This window comes from Euleptes europaea, chromosome 13 (genome assembly GCF_029931775.1).
Source record: "Euleptes europaea isolate rEulEur1 chromosome 13, rEulEur1.hap1, whole genome shotgun sequence".
In the NCBI taxonomy this organism is placed as follows: Eukaryota; Metazoa; Chordata; class Lepidosauria; order Squamata; family Sphaerodactylidae; genus Euleptes; species Euleptes europaea.
The window spans coordinates 46,956,720-46,975,500 of record NC_079324.1 but is presented as its reverse complement, the minus strand read 5'-3'; the positions used below and the strand labels follow the sequence as shown (position 1 = coordinate 46,975,500).

The window sequence follows — 18,781 nt, the reverse complement described above, 5'->3', positions numbered from 1 at the left end:
TTTGAGGACAAGCGCGAAGGGTGGGCGGTGCAGGGCGTGGGCGGCGGGCCGGGCTTGGCCGAGCCTCGCTTCGCCTCTCTCCCGTCCCGTCCCGCCCCAGGCTTCCAATGGGAGCCTGGAGCCGCGCCTGGCTGGCTGTCTGGCTGTCTGGCTGGCCGGGGCGGCTGAGCGCGGCGCGGCTCCCTCCGCTCGCCCAGCGCCGCCTTCCCCTGCGCGCCGGTCGCTGCCCCGAGGATGCCGCTGGAGCTGGCGGCGTGGGACGGGCCTCTGAGCCTGGGCGAGGCGGACGAGAGGCCGGCGCAGCCCCTGCGAGTGCGCTACGGGGCCCTGGAGCTCGAGGAGCTGGGCCAGGCGCTCACCCCCACCCAGGTAACCAGCGGCTCACCCCCCCACCCAGGTCACCCCACCCAGGTAACCGGCGGCTCACCCCCACCCAGGTAACCCCACCCAGGTAACCAGCGGCTCACCCCCCACCCAGGTCACTCCCACCCAGGTAACCAGCGGCTCACCCCCCACCCAGGTCACTCCCACCCAGGTAACCAGCGGCTCACCCCCCACCCAGGTCACTCCCACCCAGGTAACCGGCGGCTCACCCCCACCCAAGTCACCCCCACCCAGGTAACCAGCGGCTCACCCCCACCCAGGTAACCAGCGGCTCACCCCCACCCAGGTAACCAGCGGCTCACCCCCCACCCAGGTCACCCCCACCCAGGTAACCCCACCCAGGTAACCAGCTGCTCACCCCCACCCAGGTAACCAGCGGCTCACCCCCACCCAGGTAACCCCCACCCAGGTAACCAGCGGCTCACCCCCACCCAGGTCACCCCCACCCAGGTAACCAGCGGCTCACCCCACCCAGGTAACCAGCTGCTCACCCCCACCCAGGTAACCCCCACCCAGGTAACCAGCGGCTCACCCCCACCCAGGTAACCAGCGGCTCACCCCCACCCAGGTAACCCCTACCCAGGTAACCAGCGGCTCACCCCCACCCAGGTCACCCCCACCCAGGTAACCAGCGGGACCTCTCCGCCGGACCCCGAACGCCGCTCCTCTTTTTGGAGGGGTGACTGTGCGCGGCTTGGAGAGGGGCGGGCGTTTCTCTGACCATGTGCAGAGTGCCTGCCTGGCAGCAATTCGAGAAAACGCGCCCCGTTCAGGACACGCTTCCCCGCCCCCCCGCCCCCAGCAGCTGCAAGAATGGTAATAGCTAAAGTTTGGAAGCAAGGGAATAAACCTTCCGTTCGTGACTGGAGAGGGAAACTGTGGATGTATAGGAGGATGGCCGAATTAACGGAATTCCTGCATGGAAAAGATATGTAAGAATTCCAAAAACGTGGGCAAAGGCCATCACATATGGGGACAAACTGGCAAAAATGGATTTTGCTATTTTAGTTAGTGAGTTATAGAAACAAATTTATTTACTTTTATATTATTATTATTAACAACTTTTAAAACTGTTTAGACACTTCTGCAGAAGTCAGGTGAAGGGTCACTTTTTAAGGTGGGTGGAGGGTCAAAAGGGTATTTTGGCTTTGTTGAACTTTATAACTTTGTACAATTATAACTGATACTCTTGTATTTTTTGTATTTTATTTTTATTTTTTTGTTATTATTGTATTTGTTTGTTTTGTTTTATAATATAAAAATAATATATATATATATATATAAAAAAGGACACGCTCCCTGGTACAGACATATTGCTGTGCCTTTAAATGCTATTTACTGGTTTTTACGACGACGCGACACTTAAGATTCACATTGATTGTGTGTGTGTGAAAAGCACAGAAAACAGGGAAATCAAATCAATAAAATAATATTTTTTTCTATAAACCCATCTCTGCCAGGAATCTTATTGTTCTTGAGCTTGTTCTATTTGTTTCTTCTATTTAGATAAAATGTCTATTTCTTCTATTGAGCTGAAATGTCTAACATTTCCACAGGACTTCTTAGGTGGCTTTTGAATGAATACTTTTTTCAGTCTGGGTTGTTTAGGGCTGTATAAAATCTTAACAATGGTGTAGAAATTCCATCACGGTGTCAAAAGACACTGCCCGTGCCAACCTAAATAAAGTTACACCCTTCTATGGCCACTGAAATTAATAGGCTTGGAAGGTATCCCATTAGGATCCCCCCATGCATGTGCTGTGGAACACAGGCAGGATAATGCTGGCACCAGTGAAGGGAGCCAGGTAGCAATGTCACCCTGCCGTTTAACAGGGCAACCAGAGTTTTTTGCCCTCAGTTTAGCAAACCACCTCAAAAAGGAAAAAATGACAAGCCTTGGAAATTCAGCAATTTATAGGTACATTAAGATACGATTGGGTTGGTACTTAGGATTCAGGCAGAGACTGCAGTCAAGGGGAAAGCAAGAATATGCACCATTAGTTTCCCCTCGAAAGAGGGGGCCCCCTTAAGGGTCTTGAGGGTGAGTTGGCAGAACCATATCAGCTACATCCTCAGGTTTGAGAGTTTCAGGCTCTCAACATGCAGCTTAAACCTGCACCCCTCTCCCAGAACTCCTAGCAAGTATTTTAGGAGTGGGATTCTATTTATGTTCAGTTGTGGGCTTCCTAGAGGCACCTGGTTGGCCATTGTGTGAACAGACTGCTGGACTTGATGGGCCTTGATCTGATCCAGCATGGCTCTTCTTATGTTCTCATGTTACTTTCCATTTTATCACTGGAGGAATCAGTCTATCCATTGCTCATTGTTTAACTTGGTTACCAGAATCCGACCTACATGTCTCTCATTTCAAAATCCTTTTTTCTTCATAAAGCCTGAAGAGTAGAGGGTTTTTCTTTCCAAAGTAGCTAGCAGTTCCTTTAGACTTTGCCAACGTTTGGAAATTCTTCCATATTTATCCTTGAGTCTTACTTGTATCCAATTTTAGTTGTCTTGATTCTTTTCTTTCACATGAATTAAGGATGCTTCTAGTATGCAGTGAACAAAGGGTTAACAAAAGGAGGAAAATAGATAGTCCGTGCTATACCTAGAAAGAGGGGGGAGCTGCAATTTGGGGGCTCAATTTACATTACATTGTGCATGTGCTCTGCCTCCCCCCCCCCCACTCCCCTTTCAGTTGACCAGACTATGCTCAGAGGTTGATGCTCATCCTGTATCCTGGCTCTGTCTTCTACTGCATTTGCTACCCCTCCCAATTTAGTATCATCTGCAAATTTAATAAGCATCCCCTCTATTCCTTCATCCAAATCATTTATAAAGATATTGAACAACACAGGGCCCAGGACAGATCCCTGATGCACTCCACTAGTCACTCCTCTCCAAGTGGTTTAAGCGGCTTCTCCACAGTTTGGGACCCCCCAAGCACCCTAGTCCTCCTCCGAATTGGGGTTGACTTCCCATGAACCTGGGAATTCAGTCCTGAGGATGGAACTTTTCAGTGTATACCTGCTGGATAAGAGCGAGGGGAGACACAAAGTCAATGTAATGTATATTTAGGCTGGGGGTGGGAGTGGGGCTCAGAATTCCTTACCATGAAATTCACTGTGTGGCCTTGAGCTGTTATGAGCCTCACCTGTCTCCCAGGGTTGTTGTTAAGGCTGCCAACATCTAGGTGAAGCCTGGAGAACTCCCAAAATTACAACCAATCTCCAAATGACAGAGATTAGTCCCCCTGGACAAAATAGCTACTTCCTTGGGTGGACTCTGGCATTATATACCAATGAGGTCCCTCCCAAAACCACGCCCCAGCCTCTACCCCCTAAATCTCCAGGATTTTCCCAACCCAGAGTTGGGAGCCCTAGTTGTTGCTAGGATAAAATGGGGATAACTGTATGCTATCCGGAGCTTATTGAAGGAAAACAAGGTACAAAACATAGTAAATGAACAACTTCGTATTATAATTTGGAACCATATTATGTCGCACACAGGTACAAAAAAATAGGCCAACCATTAAAGCCAGGGCACAATCCAGACAAAGATGATATCTTTCAGGCATCATTGTTTTCAAGGAGAAGATGGTCCTGAGCACATTCTGAGCTTTCCCATCGAAACCAAGGAGACTCATATTCTGGGTGCCAAGGAAGGGGGAGGGGAGAAGAAGCAGCAGCTACTAGTTAAAATGGCTACTAGTTAAAATGGATACTAGTCATGATGCATGCCTATTCTCTCCAGGATCAGAGGAGCATGCCTAATATATTAGGTGCTGTGGAACACAGGCAGGACAATGCTGGTGCTGCCGTTGTCTTGTTTGGGGGCTTCCTAGAGGCACCTGGTCGGCCACTGAGTGAACCGACTGCTGGACTTGATGGGCCTTGGTCTGATCCAGCAGGGCTTTCCTTAAGAAGAAAATTTGAATGTACTGTACATCATTCTTTTTTTTATCTTTTCCTAATTTCCCCCCTCCCCTTTTCTTTTTCTTTTCAAATTATTTTTTTTTTCACAAAAATTTTTTTTTAAAAAAGAAACCGAGGAGACTTAATTCAGGCTTAAGTTTGGTGGCTTTCCCCCCCCCTACACATCAGTGTGCGCAAAAGTGAACTCTCACAATCGAGCATTGTTAGGTACCTGCTGGGGCTATTGTTCCAGCCAGCCAATTGCAGCCCTTGGAGCAAACCCCTCATTTGCCTAGCTGCCGCTATATAAGCTTGCTGAGAGGGAAGTCCCCTTCACTTGCAGGGGGGAAGCTGAAATGAAGACGTGGGAAAACGCCATGGCTGCCATCCTAAAATACCAGAAGGCCCCCATACAGAAGAAGTGGAGGCAGCAAAGTAGGCCTCAGAAGAACCTGCCCAAGCAAAACAAGCTTCCTCCCAGACCGAGGAGAAACATTTTCCATATTAGGTTTCCAAAGAGCTGCCGTCTCCAGAGCTGCCCCCTCCTGTCCAGTTACTTCAGCAAGCGGGTGCACGATAACGTCCTCTCCTTGCGCATCGCCAAGTACCCTCCGGGCTCCTTTTCTGCCGAAGCCTGTCGTCTGACGACCCCGCAGGTGGGTGGGCAGAAGAAGCGGCACCGTACCAACGTTTGCCCGGAGTCGTTGAAAACCGCCATCAAGGCCGCAGACAAGAGACGCGCCAAGCAAAAGGGCGCTCCTGTGGCAAAAACAGCCAAGCCCAGAAGGCACTACTCCGACGAGGAGATTTTCTACAGGTTGGCCAAGCCCTCCAAGTCGAACGATGCGCACGCTGGCCCCTCTGGCATAGTCGGCAGGACCCTGGATTTGGCCAGACGTGTTCCTGCCATCCCACAGCCAGTGGTCAGCTAAAGGAACATCCCTCCCTCTTCTCTCCTGGGCAAGTGGCAGGCCTATGGGAAGACCAGGGAGAAGGGAGAGGAAAAGAAATCACCGGCCTGCCTGAAAGATCCGTGAGCTCCGAGGAGACCATCTGCACCCAAAAACCAATCCTGGAGCTATTTTGCCAAGCCAAGGAACTGAGTTTTATTTTAAGCGAGGATTAGCCAATTCTGCATGGCTTCCCTTGTAAAGGAAAATATTTCTTTTCTGGGTTACAAGCAACAAAAAGAAACTCCCAACACCATAATGCTAAGTGAGGATTGTTGACTCTTGGGTGTTTACTCCTCCAAGGAAATGCATCTCAAAATACTAATAAAGCTGGATCTTTTACACCATATATATTGTTGTTGTGGAATTTCTTCTGAGTCCAGCTCACATTTGGAGGGGGTTGTGCTTGAGAAACAATTTCCACACATCAGGGTCTGCTGATTTCTTATAAGAGCGGGAGAAATTTATTTGGAATATAACTGTTCTGCTAAGTTTATCCCATTTTAAACTCAGGTGTTGCCATTTCAGGTCTTTTGCTTCCCTTTCTGGTTAGGAACCAATGTTATCTCTTAAGGGAGAGTTCCACAACTTGGGCTAATGTTACATCTCTGTGAGGGCCTCTCTTTAATTTTATTAAAAGCGATTGCAGAGAGGAGCCAGTTTGTCTCCACTTTGTAGTATTAGGACATGGAGGATAACCCTTCCCCCCTTTGCCATTTCAGAGACAGAAATCAACCCCAGCTATTAACACTGAAGGGGAAAGTACAGGTGCCTGTCTTATTTTTTCCCATCTATTGAGGCCAAGAGCAACAAAAGGGGGCCAACAAGCGGCATGGGGGAAATGGTTAAATTCCTCGTACTCTCACATCTTTGAAATAAAATCAGAAATGTCAGAAGATCCAATAACACCTCTTCCATGTCTCAGCTAGAAGAGTGTTCTGAGGTTTTACAGTAGGGCAGGGCAGAAGGGCAGCCGAGTCTCCAGCTACATAAAGAAAAAAGCACTGTGGCGATGCTGAACATCACTTCCAGTTATGCATCTGGAAGTGATGTTGCAGCAATGCTGAAGGAATTTCCCAGATTCCTAGAGCGATGCAGTGACATCACTTCCAAGTAGGTTTGCCATCCTGACCCTCGCACTGGTGGGGGTGAGGAGTTCCCAGCGCTCAAAAGAGAATTTCTTTTTAAATGGCCATTGGCCAAATGGTGTGATGTCTCTTCTGGGTCCCCCCCACCCCAAGAAATGGACATCAGTCCTCTGTAGGAATCACTGGAAACTCTAGTTTTGCCATAGAATTTCTGGCAATCCCTAGAAAGGCATGACATCGATTCTGGGTTTCCCCAGAACTGATGCCATGCTGAAGCCACCGGCCACCCCCCTCTCCAGGATCAGAGGAGCATGCCGAATATATTAGGTGCTGTGAAACACAGGCAGGATAATGCTGCTGCAGTTGTCTTGTTTGGGAGCTTCTTAGAGGCACCTGGTTGGCCACTGTGTGAACAGACTGCTGGACTTGATGGACCTTGGTCTGATCCAGCATGGCTTATCTTATGTTCTGTCCCCACCCCTATGGCTCCCACTGGTTGCTAGGCTATACTTGGTAACCTGAATTCCAGGAATGTAACCAAAAGTGGAGGAGCCCCGTGGCGCAGAGTGGTAAGTGGCAGTACTGCAGTCCAAGCTCTGCTCACGACCTGAGTTCGATCCCAACGGAAGTTGGCTTCAGGTAGCCGGATCAAGGTTGACTCAGCCTTCCATCCTTTCGAGGTCGGTAAAATGAGTACCCAGCTTCTGAGGGTAAAGGGAAGATGACTGGGGAAGGCACTGGCAAACCACCCCATAAACAAAGTCTGCCTAGTAAACATCAAGATGTGATGTCACCCCATGGGTCAGGAATGACCCAGTGCGTGCACAGGGAACCTTTACCTTTTTAACTAAAAGTGTCACATGTTACCCTGCCTGCCCCCAGAAAGCTCAGGGTTGCCAGCAGATGGCTGGGAACCCTATGGACCTAGGATCTCAAGATGGCTGCAGCTGACCTTTAAAATGATTTTCACTTATTATTCACTGATTATTAGCTTCCCAGGCAAAATTTGAAGGGATACAATTACCTAGCACCAGGACTGTACTACCTTACATAAGCACAGTATCCCCCCCAGTGCCCATTTACTGAAGGTGGATCAGAAAAGAAGAGGTGGAATCTTCAGAACACCTATGAAAGTTTGACGCAAACTATGGCGGGGGAGAGATAAGAACTGTTAGGCTCAACCCCTGCTATTTATCAATTATTCTTCTGCAAGGACACCAAATTTAATCTGCAAGAGGGAAAAAATGCTCCTAGATATCTGCATGGAGCTCACCTAAGACTTCTAGTTTTGTGTGGCTTATCGTGTTCTAGACTCTTGGGTGCAAATGTGGCCTTTTGACACCCACTACCGTTTCTCAAGAGACTAACTGCCTCGGGGGATTTCTGCTAAATATAAATCGAAAGGAATGTTAACAGCAGCATTTATGGATTGTTTTTTGAGGCATCCTGGGACCCTACAACAATCTCTTAAGGCAGTCCGGTATTGCAACCCCTCGTATTGCAGATGCAAGTGTAAACAAACAGAACAAGGGCTTGCAGAATGCGTTCTGAGTGCTGGCAAGCACTAGGAGATATATGAGGGGCGGGGGCCGGGGGAAGGACATGCAAATAGGCATCATTCTGATGCCACAATGTCACTTCCAGCATGACCACATTGGTGACATCACCTGGGTTGGCACAATGCTGTAGGATTCCCAGCATGTAGGGAGTCCTCGCAGGTAACACTTTCAGGGGTGCGTCAGAAAACGGGGAGTAGAGGAGGACGCAACGGAACTGATTGACAGGTCGTGCCATGTGTTAAATGGTGTCAACAAGCGTTCAAGAGAAAAACAATCAATTGTATAGTGGGCGATGAACTTTTGTAAGGCCTACAGTGCATTCCTGAGCTCTAAGGGCGAAAGCTTCCCCACTGCAAATGAAGACGATGCAAAGGAGGGGTTGGCTCCAAGGCTGTGGTTGGCTGGCTGAAACAATAGCCCAGGCAGTAACCTAACAATGCTGGACTTTGAGAGGTCACTTTTGTGCACATAGGCTATTAAAAAAAAAAGCAGTCAAACTTAAGCCTGAGTTGTCTGCTTGGTTTCAGTGGGAAGCTCAATAGAAGAAGAGGAAGAGTTGGTTTTTTATATGGCAACTTTCTCTGCCACTTAAGGGAGCCTCCGCCGCTCATGTGGAGGAGTGGGGAATCAAACCCGGTTCTCCAGATCAGACTCCACTGCTCCAAAGCACCGTTTTGAAAACCATTTCCTCCTTGGAAACAATGAAGCCTGAAAGATATTATCTTTGGCCAGATTGTCCCCTGGCTTTGATACTTGGCCGTTTTTTTGTATCTGTGTGCAACACAAGGTGAATGCTGAATTTTAAGGAAAATTGTGGTTGTTGTCCCCGCACACACACACACTTCCAAATTATAGTGTACATTATTTTATTTATTAACTTTTGTATGCCATCTTTTGGGAAACCTCCAAAACAGACATTGCAGAGGAAGGGAATGGCAACCCACCTCTGCTTAATCACTTGCCCTGAAAACCCAATGTGGTCACCATATAGAGTTGTTAGCTCCGAGTGGGGAAATTCCTGGAGATTTGGGGCAGAGCTTGGAGTGGGTGAAATTTGGGGAGGGGAGGGAACACATTAGGGATGTGATGCCATAGAGTCTACCCTCCAGACCTGCCATTTTCTCCCGGGGCACAGATCTCTGTGATTTGGAGATCAGTTGTAATTCCAGGAGATCTCCAGACCCCACATGGAGGTTGGTAACCCTATTGCCATAATCGGCGGTGACTTGACAGCAGTTTACACACATCTAGTGTTTCCTCCAAGAAGCTCAAGATAACACACATACGAGTTATCCCTTCCTGCATTTTATGCATCCTGAATGGTACAAGGGTCACCTAGTGGATATCATATTAGAGAAGGCTTTGAATCTGGGTCTCTCCTTGTTCTTTTCCCTCTTGTTCATTTCCCCCTTATTCATTTCACTGGAAAAGTACCAGTCCAGTCTAAAGCATTCACAATTTCCCTCAATATACCAGTGACGTATAGCCGGCACAGTCTTCTCAGCATGGTGTGGTGGTTAAGAGCGGTGGTTTAGAGTGGCAGACTCTGATCTGGAGAACCAGGTTTGATTCCCCACTCCTCCACAGGAGCGGCGGAGGCTAATCTGGTGAACTGGATTTGTTTCCCCACTCCTACACACGAAGCCAGCTGGGTGACCTACTGACCTTGGGCAAGTCACAGCTCTCTTAGAGCTCTCTCAGCCCCACCTACCTCACAGGGTGTCTGTTGGGGGCTGGTTTGAGTTTCCCTTAAGTGGTAGAGAAAGTCGGCATATAAAAACCAACTCTTCTTCTTCTAGTGTATATCATATTAGGGAAGGCTTTGAATCTGGGTCTCTCTCTTCTTGTTCTTTCCCCCCTTGTTCATTTTACTGGAAAAGTACCAGTCCATTCCAAAGCATACACAATTTTCCTCAATATCCCGGTGCCATATAGCTGGCACAGTCTTCTCAGCATCTTGTTCACATGGGTATGAGCTTCATTTAAGGAAGGTTGTTCATGATAAACGGGTTACGAACTTATTCAGCATACATGGTTTGGACACTATGCAATGGTACTCCAAATGCATGTGGGCATGGTGACTGTGCTAGAGAGGCTTTTGTTGGTTTTCAGGAAATCGGGGAGGAGCCTGTTTATTGATACGAGGTCATATCTTATACTTACATGCACCATTCAGCGATTGCACCGTGCACATAAACTTTGTAAGTAGTTCCAGGGTACAAAATGGAACACATGAAGCAGCTCTGGTCTAGCGTGTTTTGTGGGTCCTTCTCAGAGGGTTTTTGTACTTGGGAAAGTTTCCTGGCAGCTTGCCAGTGATTCTACAGTTACAAAACTGCTTCATTCGGGCTCCTTTGGAGCATTGATGTAAGCTGTGTTTATTTGTTCTGGCTTTCGTGGCTGGAGGTAAGCCAGGAAAGGGCTGCAAGCAATGCCAGTTGTTCAAAAATTGAATTTCAGTCATGCTTCTCTGCAAAAGTATATTTGTACAAAGAAGGCTTCTGAAACAAGGATTTGTGGAAGGAGGGGGGAGTGATCTTTTACATAATAGAAAACATCTTTTCTATTATCCAAAAGTCGTATCTATAACTCAGAAATAAGGCTGTGTGCATGATTTTAGTATGCAATGCATACCTCAGTGTTTCTTAAATCCCTATTTTAAATGCACTTTTGACAACTTAAATATTAATAGATCTGTTTTGTGGGCTCCACAGAGTCCATTTCATCTGAAGTGTGAAATGTATCATTTGGCAAAGAGCAGCTTTGAGTATATTTTCATGTACAACCTGAATAAAAGTTGAGTAGACCAATAAACTAAACTTTTAAACAGAGAGCCAGTGTGGTGTAGTGGTTAAGGTGTCAGACTAGGATCTGGGAAACCCGGTTCAAATCCCCACTCTGCCACAGAAACTTGCTGGGTGACCTTGGGCCAGTCCCATACTCTCAGCCTTGACCCTGGCAAGAGTTTGGATGGGAGACCTCCAAGGAATACTAGGCGCGTGAGGCAGAGGCAGGCAATGGCAAACCACCTCTGAACATCTCTTGCCTTGAAAACCCTACAGGGTTGCCATAAGGCAGATGTGACCAGTAAACAAACCTCCCTCCCTTCCCTGGAGCTTGTGTTTGCTCTGCAGAGGAAAACATGTAGGTACTTCTGTGATGTCTGAACAACAGGTGTAAGTGCATTTATGCACACTGATTTTGGAAGGGCGGAAGCATGCTTAATGCTGTGTTGCGCTGTATTCTTAAAATTTGAGAACTAGCTCAGCCCACTCAGTATATCTCCCACCAGCAAGCATGGTGTAGTGGTTAAGAGTGGTGGTTTGGAGTGGTGGACTCTAATCTGGAGAACGGGGTTTGATTCCCCACTCCTCCACATGAGCGGCAGATGCTAAACTGGTGAACCGGGTTGGTTTCCCCATTCCTACACATAAGGCCAGCTGGGTGACCTTGGGCTAGTCACAGCTCTCAGCCTCACCTACCTCACAGGGTGTCTGTTGTGGGGAGGAGAAGGGAAGGTGATTGTAAGCCGGTTTGATTCTCCCTTAAGTGGTAGAGAAAGCTGGAATATAAAAACCAACTCTTCTCCTCCTTCTTCGCCAGGAAACATCAAGCGTGAGCTGTTAATGATCATAAAAACTCTTATGGAGAAAGACCAGTTAGGCATTTTTATCCCACTCTTCTTCCAAGGAGCTCAGAGTGGCGTATCCAGTTCTCCTCTTCCTCCTTTTTATCCTTGCATCAACCCTGTGATGTAGGTTAGTCTGATTAACCAAGAGAGCCAGCGTGGTGTAGTGGTTAAGAGCGGTGGAGTCTGATCTGGAGAACTGGGTTTGATTCCCCACTCCTCCACATGGGCGGCGGAAGCTAAACTGATGAACCAGGTTGGTTTCCCCACTCCTCCACATGAAGCCAGCTGGGTGACCTTGGGCTAGTCACACAGCTAACTAAATGATGCCCTGATCTGGATGGGCCGGGCAAGCCTGATCTCTTCAGACCTCAGAAGAGGGTCAGCCCTGGTTAGTAATTTTTCCTTTTCACAGATGGGAAGACGGTTGGGCTTGAGGGATTTTCCATGGAGAAATGTTAAGGGGGGGGGGGAGTAATGCTCACTGTCCTGTTAATAAGATTCGGAGTCCCCTGTACCTTCATTTTAGTGAAAAAATAAAACTAGACGTTCAGATGCTGGCTATTTCTGCTACTGCTTTTAGACTGTGATTTTTTAACTGTGGTAGGTCCAGAATTGCCCAACATCCATCGCGTGGAATGGCTGCGACCCACATAAACTCTACACCGTGATCCTCACGGACCTGGACGTTCCAAGCAGGGCGAACCCAAAGATGAGGTGAGAAATAAAGGAAGGCTGTATTCTCCCTTTGACTTACTCCTATATAGGAGAGCCAGCGGGGTGTGGTGGTTTGGAGTGGTGGACTTTGATCTGGAGAACAGAGTTCACTGTAAATAGACCTCTCAAGGTCCAGGGTGATCCGTGGTTTGGTCTACCCATAAGACAAACCAATGCAGTTGAGTGGACTCTGGTTGCTTTAGACTGCTGGTGGTTAATCACATGCTCTCTCAGTTAGGAAAACTCCCTGTAAGTAGAAAACTAGCGCAACAGGCTTAGGATAGTACCTTTCTCTCTGATGTTCTAGTCTTCTACTTTCATGGAGTTTTTTTTTTTTTTTAAATAGGGGGAACCCCTAAAAATGGTGTCTCCCACCTGCATTCTGAAGTAGTGCAGTCTACTTGCCTCATGCTGCCATCTTGGAAAACCAGGCCTATCGCAAATGAGAATCCTCAGGTGTGTGTGATGAATTTCAGACCGGCACATGGAAGGGACCAGTGCTTCCGTGCCATTGGAGCTTAATGTGGAAAACTGAGTTCATCTGCTGAACTCTGAATCCTCATGTTCCCCTGTTTTTTGTTTTTTGTTTTGCTTTAGAGAATGGCACCATTTCCTGGTGACCAACATGAAAGGCAATGACATCAGCAGTGGATGCATCCTGTCTGACTATGTGGGATCAGCACCTGCCAAAGGCACAGGTAGGTAATCCATTGTGTACCTTAAAGATCATTCATTTCTTTCTCTCCCCCACCTACCTACCTCTCAGTGGTCAATCCCTGCTGTAGAGCTGAGGCCTCTGGGGACCCCAGGCAAAGGTTTTCTCTGTAAGGGGCCTTGCTCAGGCATCTGATGTGCACTAAGACATAGACAGGCCTCCAGTATGCATCTGTATCAGCCGCAGATGTGGTTCCATGCATGGGTTTTTCATGCTGGATTGGGGTGTATGCATACATATGTTGACTAGCAGTGGCGAATCCTGGGTGATTCTGTGATGACAGGTGTTCTGCACACACATCAGCTACATTCAGACCCTAAGGATAGGCCAGGGCTTCTTAAACTTTTTCCACTCGCGACCCCTTTTTGCCCGATACGTTTTTTACGCGACCCCGGGTCTATAGGTATATAAAATAGGTATACAAATCAAACATTTACTGATAATAAATCATAAAGAAATTTATTTTAAAACAATTATTTGGTATACATATAATTTTTTCATTGAGCAGGGGTTACTTATCAGTGCGCTGCTCTGGGATTTTGGGGGCTTGTTTTCATAACTTGCAGAACCCACTGGTTGCTGGTATAGTGAGGATCCTCTTCCTTTGACTATTTAGAAGAAGGTGTTTAGAGTATGGGGGCAGCGAAGCAGGAGTTGGCTGGCAGGTAGATTGTGTCAGGACAGGCAGAGACCTGGCCAGGTGCTGGCACTCAGAAACCAAGCAGGGTATGTTTCCTTTTGGGGTGGGGAGGCTATTGAAAGATTAGCTGGCTTTTGTCAGCTCTGAATGCTGTTCAAACATGATTCAGGGAAAGGGGGGAGAGTTTTCCTTTTGCCCCAACAGCTTTTTAACTTTTTACCTGACAAAGTGGCATATATGCTTGAGGCTGTTTCTTCTGAGGAAACACGAAAGCCCTGCACTCCAACAAGGCATTATTTTCCCAGGGAACGCCTGGGTTTCCTCAACAGGCCAAATAGCACCTCCCTGGGATCATTTCAGGTCACTCAAACAGTGTGTGTGGGGAAGCCTCTTCTCAACATGTGCAACACAGTTCTGATCCGAATTGGGCACCCTGCAGACAGGGTGCAAGGAGAACCCACAGCTCAACTCTGTTGCTACACAGGGCGAGGTCCCCAGAACCAACCTGTGTAATGTATGAATCAGTCACACCATGGGAAGGCACCTTGGCAGATCTGATAGCCCGAGGCTGAGCTCACAGTAATCCTCAACTCCAAGGGAGAGGGGCCAACATGAGCAATGCTGAAACGTGGTTGTTTGATCCCATGAGTAAAGGGATTGTGAACTCTGGTCCGGAGATTCCTGGGGGAGGGTGTCTGGGGAGGGGAGGGCGTTCAGTGGGAATGTGATTCTGTAGAGTCCAAAGCAGCCATTTCCTCCTGGGGAACTGATCTCTGTAGTCTGGAGATCAGCTGTAGTTCCAGGAGAGTGGACATGTTCATGGAGGATAGGGCTATCCATAGCTACTAGTTAAAATGGACAGTAGTCATGATGCATACCTATTCTCTCCAGGATCAGAGGAGCATGCCTATTATATTAGGTGCTGTGGAACACAGGCAGGATGCTGCTGCAGTCTTCTTGCTTGTGGGCTTCCTAGGGGCATCTAGTTGGCCACTGTGTGAACAGACTGCTGCTGGACTTGATGGGCCTTGGTCTGATCCAGCATGGCTGTTCTTATGAGAACTCTAGGTCCCACCTTCAGGTTAGTAACCCTACATAAGTAGGGGCGGTGCGGGTAGGGTTGCCAAGTGCCCGGTGGCGGCGATAAAATCCCGCCAAACCACCGGGCTGCTTGTCGACCAGCTGTGGGCCGGCGGGCAACGCGCGCATTGCATGCACGTCACGTCCGGGTTTACCCGGAAGCGATGCAGACACTGTGGCAACCTCAGCTAAAACTCTGTGGAAACCATAGAGTTTTGGCCGAGATCATTAGAGCGTCCGCGTCACTTCCGGGTAAACCCAGAAGTGACGTAGGCGCATCATGCGGGGGGTGCGCAAGCTCTGCAGCCACACCCCGGGAAAGTTCTTGCCAGTGGAGCTACGGGGCCTGGCAAGCCTATGTGTGGGTCGGCAGGGGAGGTCTGCTGCTATAGAGGGAGACCTCCTGCTGCCTACCCCAGCTCCCAGCCTATGCTTCCAAGACTGGTTGGAGAAAAGTAAGTGGGGGGGGAGGCAGTGGTCACTGGATGGTTTAACCATAGAGTTTTGGGGTGAATCCTAGCACACCACTTCCAGTTTTTACCAGAAGTGACAGTGTGTATAAGTACAATGCCAGTACATCTGTCCAGCCCCCCAAGGGCCCCCCCGGGGGGGGGGGGTGCCAGCTCTGGCTGGCAACCCTGCAGTAGGCACACTGGCAACTTAAAAATATTATGAGATACCTGCAGCCAAATATTAGGCTGGTTGATTAAAAACCATTGCCTGAATTTCTTACTTCCTGCTTTATTCCAACTTTTCCTTCTCCCTGTTTTCTTTTTCATTTTGAGCTCTCTCGTCCTAGGCTCCCCCCCCCCCCATTCTTCCCTAGGCCTTCTTACCTTCCCCTCTTCCTCTATAGCTAGGGTGTCAAACGCAATTGTTACAAGGGCCGGATATGACATAACTGTCACTTGGTCTGGCCGGGCCATGCCTTGCCAGCCTAGATCGAGAGTGGGGTGTGTGTGTGTGGGGGAGGGGGGGCTGCCTTGGCTGGCTCATGAGCCAGACAAGAGCTCTCATGGGGCCGGATCCAGCCCTTGGACCTTAATGTTTGACACCCTTGCTGTATAGATAGCAGCTGGTTGGCCAGTGGAAACCAGAGATCGTTCCACCTTCCTTTGCCCATCTAGATTATTAGGACAACTCAGCTAATTGCTGCTAAAGCCTTCCCTGCCCCATGGAGATCTTCATTACACTGCGAAGTAGTTCACGATGACTTGCTTTTGAACTGGTAGTGGAAAGTACCGTCAAGTTGTAGCCAACCTACGGTGACCTCGAAGGACTTTCAAGGCAAGAGGCGATCAGAGGTGGTTTGCCATGGCTTGCCTCTGCGTAGCAACCCTGGAGTTCCTGGGGAGTCTCCCATGCAAGTACTAACCAGGTCCGATCCTGGTTAGCTTCCAAGACCTGATGAGATCAGGCTAGCCTGGGCCACCCAGGTCAGGGCTGCATTTGAATTACCCCTCCCAAATTGCTTGCAGGGGCGTTTTCAGCCACACGGCAGCCCTGTTGAAAGATGAGCCTGCAGTGTATGCACATGTCGCAGTTCACCCTCCCAGGCCCTGGGCTGGAGAATGTCTTGGCATGCATTCCCTTGCTGCCTGAATGGCTCTTTTGTGTGAAGAATTACGTTGTGGCAACTGCAACCTCGTCTCTAACAATGAAAAGTTCACGCCCGTAGTGGAGCTTGACTGTTGTACAGTCTTGTCCCATAAGACGTCTCCTGAATTTATTTTTGGCAGGAGGTTGAAGTCAGTAGCACGGGTTCAAAGCAGAACCCCGAAGTCATGTCATACCACCCATTGAGACTAATCCAAATAACATAAAACAGTTCGCCAGCTTTCACGTTCTCCAGAACGCTTTATCAGGCTGGATGGCACACAACAAAAAGGGGGCATGTGGGGGGAAAATGGTGTCATAATCTTAATCAGGGGAAGATTGGGAGGAGGAAAAAGCATGATTTTGCATGCTTCCTTCAGGGGATTCTTCAAGGTGGGGGCGGAGCAAACACAAAAGGTTGCATTAAAGGGGCTAAGAAATGCCAAGCGGGTACGCGCCAGCTTTGCAGTCACTTCCTAAATGACGATTCAGCGTGAAAAACTCAAAAAAAGATGCGGGGCACTTCAGCCTGGAACGCACAGCTAATTACCAAGCCATAAATGGCCAGTGAGTAGTTTTGAGTCAGCCTTTCCCAAAGATTTGTATTATATCCTTGATTCATGCAGGACTCCACCGTTACGTATGGCTAGTCTACGAGCAGCCCCAGCGACTGACCTGTGACGAACCTGTCTTGAATAACATCTCAGCTGCCAAGCGGGAGAATTTCCGAGCCGCGTCTTTCCGCAAGAAGTACAAGCTGGGGCCCCCTGTGGCAGGCGTGTGTTACCAGGCTGAATGGGATAGCTTCGTACCAAAGATCTATGAGCAGCTGAACGTAAAATAGATGACAGCCTAGAATTTGGCTCCCACCTGGCTGCAATTGATCCACTTGCAGCTCTTTCTTTCTTTCTTTCTCTCTCTCTGCTCCAACTTACATAATTATCCAGTGAATATCCTTGCAGGACTGGAAAGATTTCTTTATCTCCCTTAATTTGCAACTGGAGTCACTTGAGGTGCATGCAGGAGGTTGTGGTGCAAAGGAACATATCTGTATGTGGCGTCTGTATATCTCTTTGGTCTCCATTTATGTCCACAGCCTGTTTCTACAGAGAGCATTGAATATGGAGGAAGAGTTACTTATTTTGCAGGGTTGGTTTATGGAGGAAGAACCTATGAAGCTGCTTTGTTATAAGTCAACAACCTGGAGGGGGGAAAAAGACTCCTCCTTTAACAGAGGTCTAATGGGATGCTGAGCCCCGTGGCGCAGAGTGGTAAGGTGCAGTACTGCAGTCCAAGCTCTGCTCACGACCTGAGTTTGATCCCAACGGAAGTTGGTTTCAGGTAGCCGGCTCCAGGTTGACTCAGCCTTCTATCCTTCCGAGGTCGGTCAAATGAGTACCCAACTTTCTGGGGGTAAAGGGAAGATGACTGGGGAAGGCACTGGCAAACCACCCCGTAAACAAAGTCTGCCTAGTAAACGTTGGGATATGATGTCACCCCATGGGTCAGGAATGACCCAGTGCTTGCACAGGGGACCTTTACCTTTAATGGGATGCTATTTCCCAGGTGATCTTATTTACCTCTGTTCCATGAAAAGCTTCAACTGCCCCTTCCCCCACACATTAAGTTAAAAGGTAAAGGTAGTCCCCTGTGCAGGCATTACCGACCCATGGGGTGACATCACATCCTGACATGACTAGGCAGACTGTGTTTATGGGGCGGTTTGCCATTGCCTTCCCCAGTCATCTACACTTTACCCCCAGCAAGCTGGGTACTCATTTTACCGACATTGGAAGGATGGAAGGCTGAGTCAACTTTCCATCCTTCTGAGGTCGGTAAAAAGAGTACCCAGCTTGCTGGGGGTAAAGTGTAGATCACTGGGGAAGGCAATGGCAAACCACCCCATAAACACAGTCTGCCTGGTAAACACATTAACCATCTCTGTTAAAGGGGCAAAGCACTTTTTCTCCAGGTTGTCGGCAACCCTAAATGGTTCATCAGTCCATTGTCTGCTCTGACTGGCATTAGCTCTCCAGGGTCTCAAACACACGTGGGGGTGTGTGTCTTTCCTAAAAGGTCTGAGCTGAAATGCTGGAGCTTAAACCTCTATGTTCTTTGGAATGCAACACATAGGCTGTTCCACTGAACCATTGACTGGCAAAAAGAAAAGCTCTCTAACAAGTTTGCAAAAAAACCCACAAAAATTTCTAAATATTTAGACTTAGCTTTATTCCTTTTTATATGAGCAGATGAGTAGATGTTCTTCATATCTAAGATTATATTTGACTTACTTATACAATGAGTAATTTTTAGAGAAATGGTAGCCACGGTATATTTCTTGTGTTACTCTTTTTTACGTTAGCAGCTGTCTTTCATGTTTAAGAATACACTCTATTCGTTTATTTGATTTTTTAATAATCTTTTAATTGAATAAGACTACGATGAAAGCTAGTATACTGTACTAACTGTAATAAGTATAAAATTGGTTTTTTTAATGTATAACCGACCAAAGA

General features: G+C 48.1%; 1 protein-coding gene across 1 annotated transcript; it reads left to right on the top strand.

Moving 5' to 3' along the window:
- Nucleotides 1-234: 234 nt before the first annotated feature.
- On the top strand, nucleotides 235-17,176 carry LOC130486384 (phosphatidylethanolamine-binding protein 1-like). Its single transcript, XM_056859648.1, has 4 exons — nucleotides 235-369; nucleotides 12,128-12,237; nucleotides 12,835-12,935; nucleotides 16,895-17,176. Exons 1-4 carry the CDS (start codon nucleotides 235-237, stop codon nucleotides 17,110-17,112), a joined length of 564 nt encoding a protein of 187 aa, XP_056715626.1. The 3' UTR covers nucleotides 17,113-17,176.
- The last annotated feature ends 1,605 nt before the right edge of the window (nucleotides 17,177-18,781 follow it).

Excerpts from the sequence above, each read along its gene's own strand:
- LOC130486384 (XM_056859648.1), top strand. The coding sequence starts at position 235 with ATGCCGCTGGAGCTGGCGGCGTGGGACGGGCCTCTGAGCCTGGGCGAG. Across the intron at positions 370-12,127 it reads AGGCGCTCACCCCCACCCAG|GTCCAGAATTGCCCAACATC; the intron begins GTAACCAGCGGC and ends TAACTGTGGTAG. Across the intron at positions 12,238-12,834 it reads AGGGCGAACCCAAAGATGAG|AGAATGGCACCATTTCCTGG; the intron begins GTGAGAAATAAA and ends GTTTTGCTTTAG.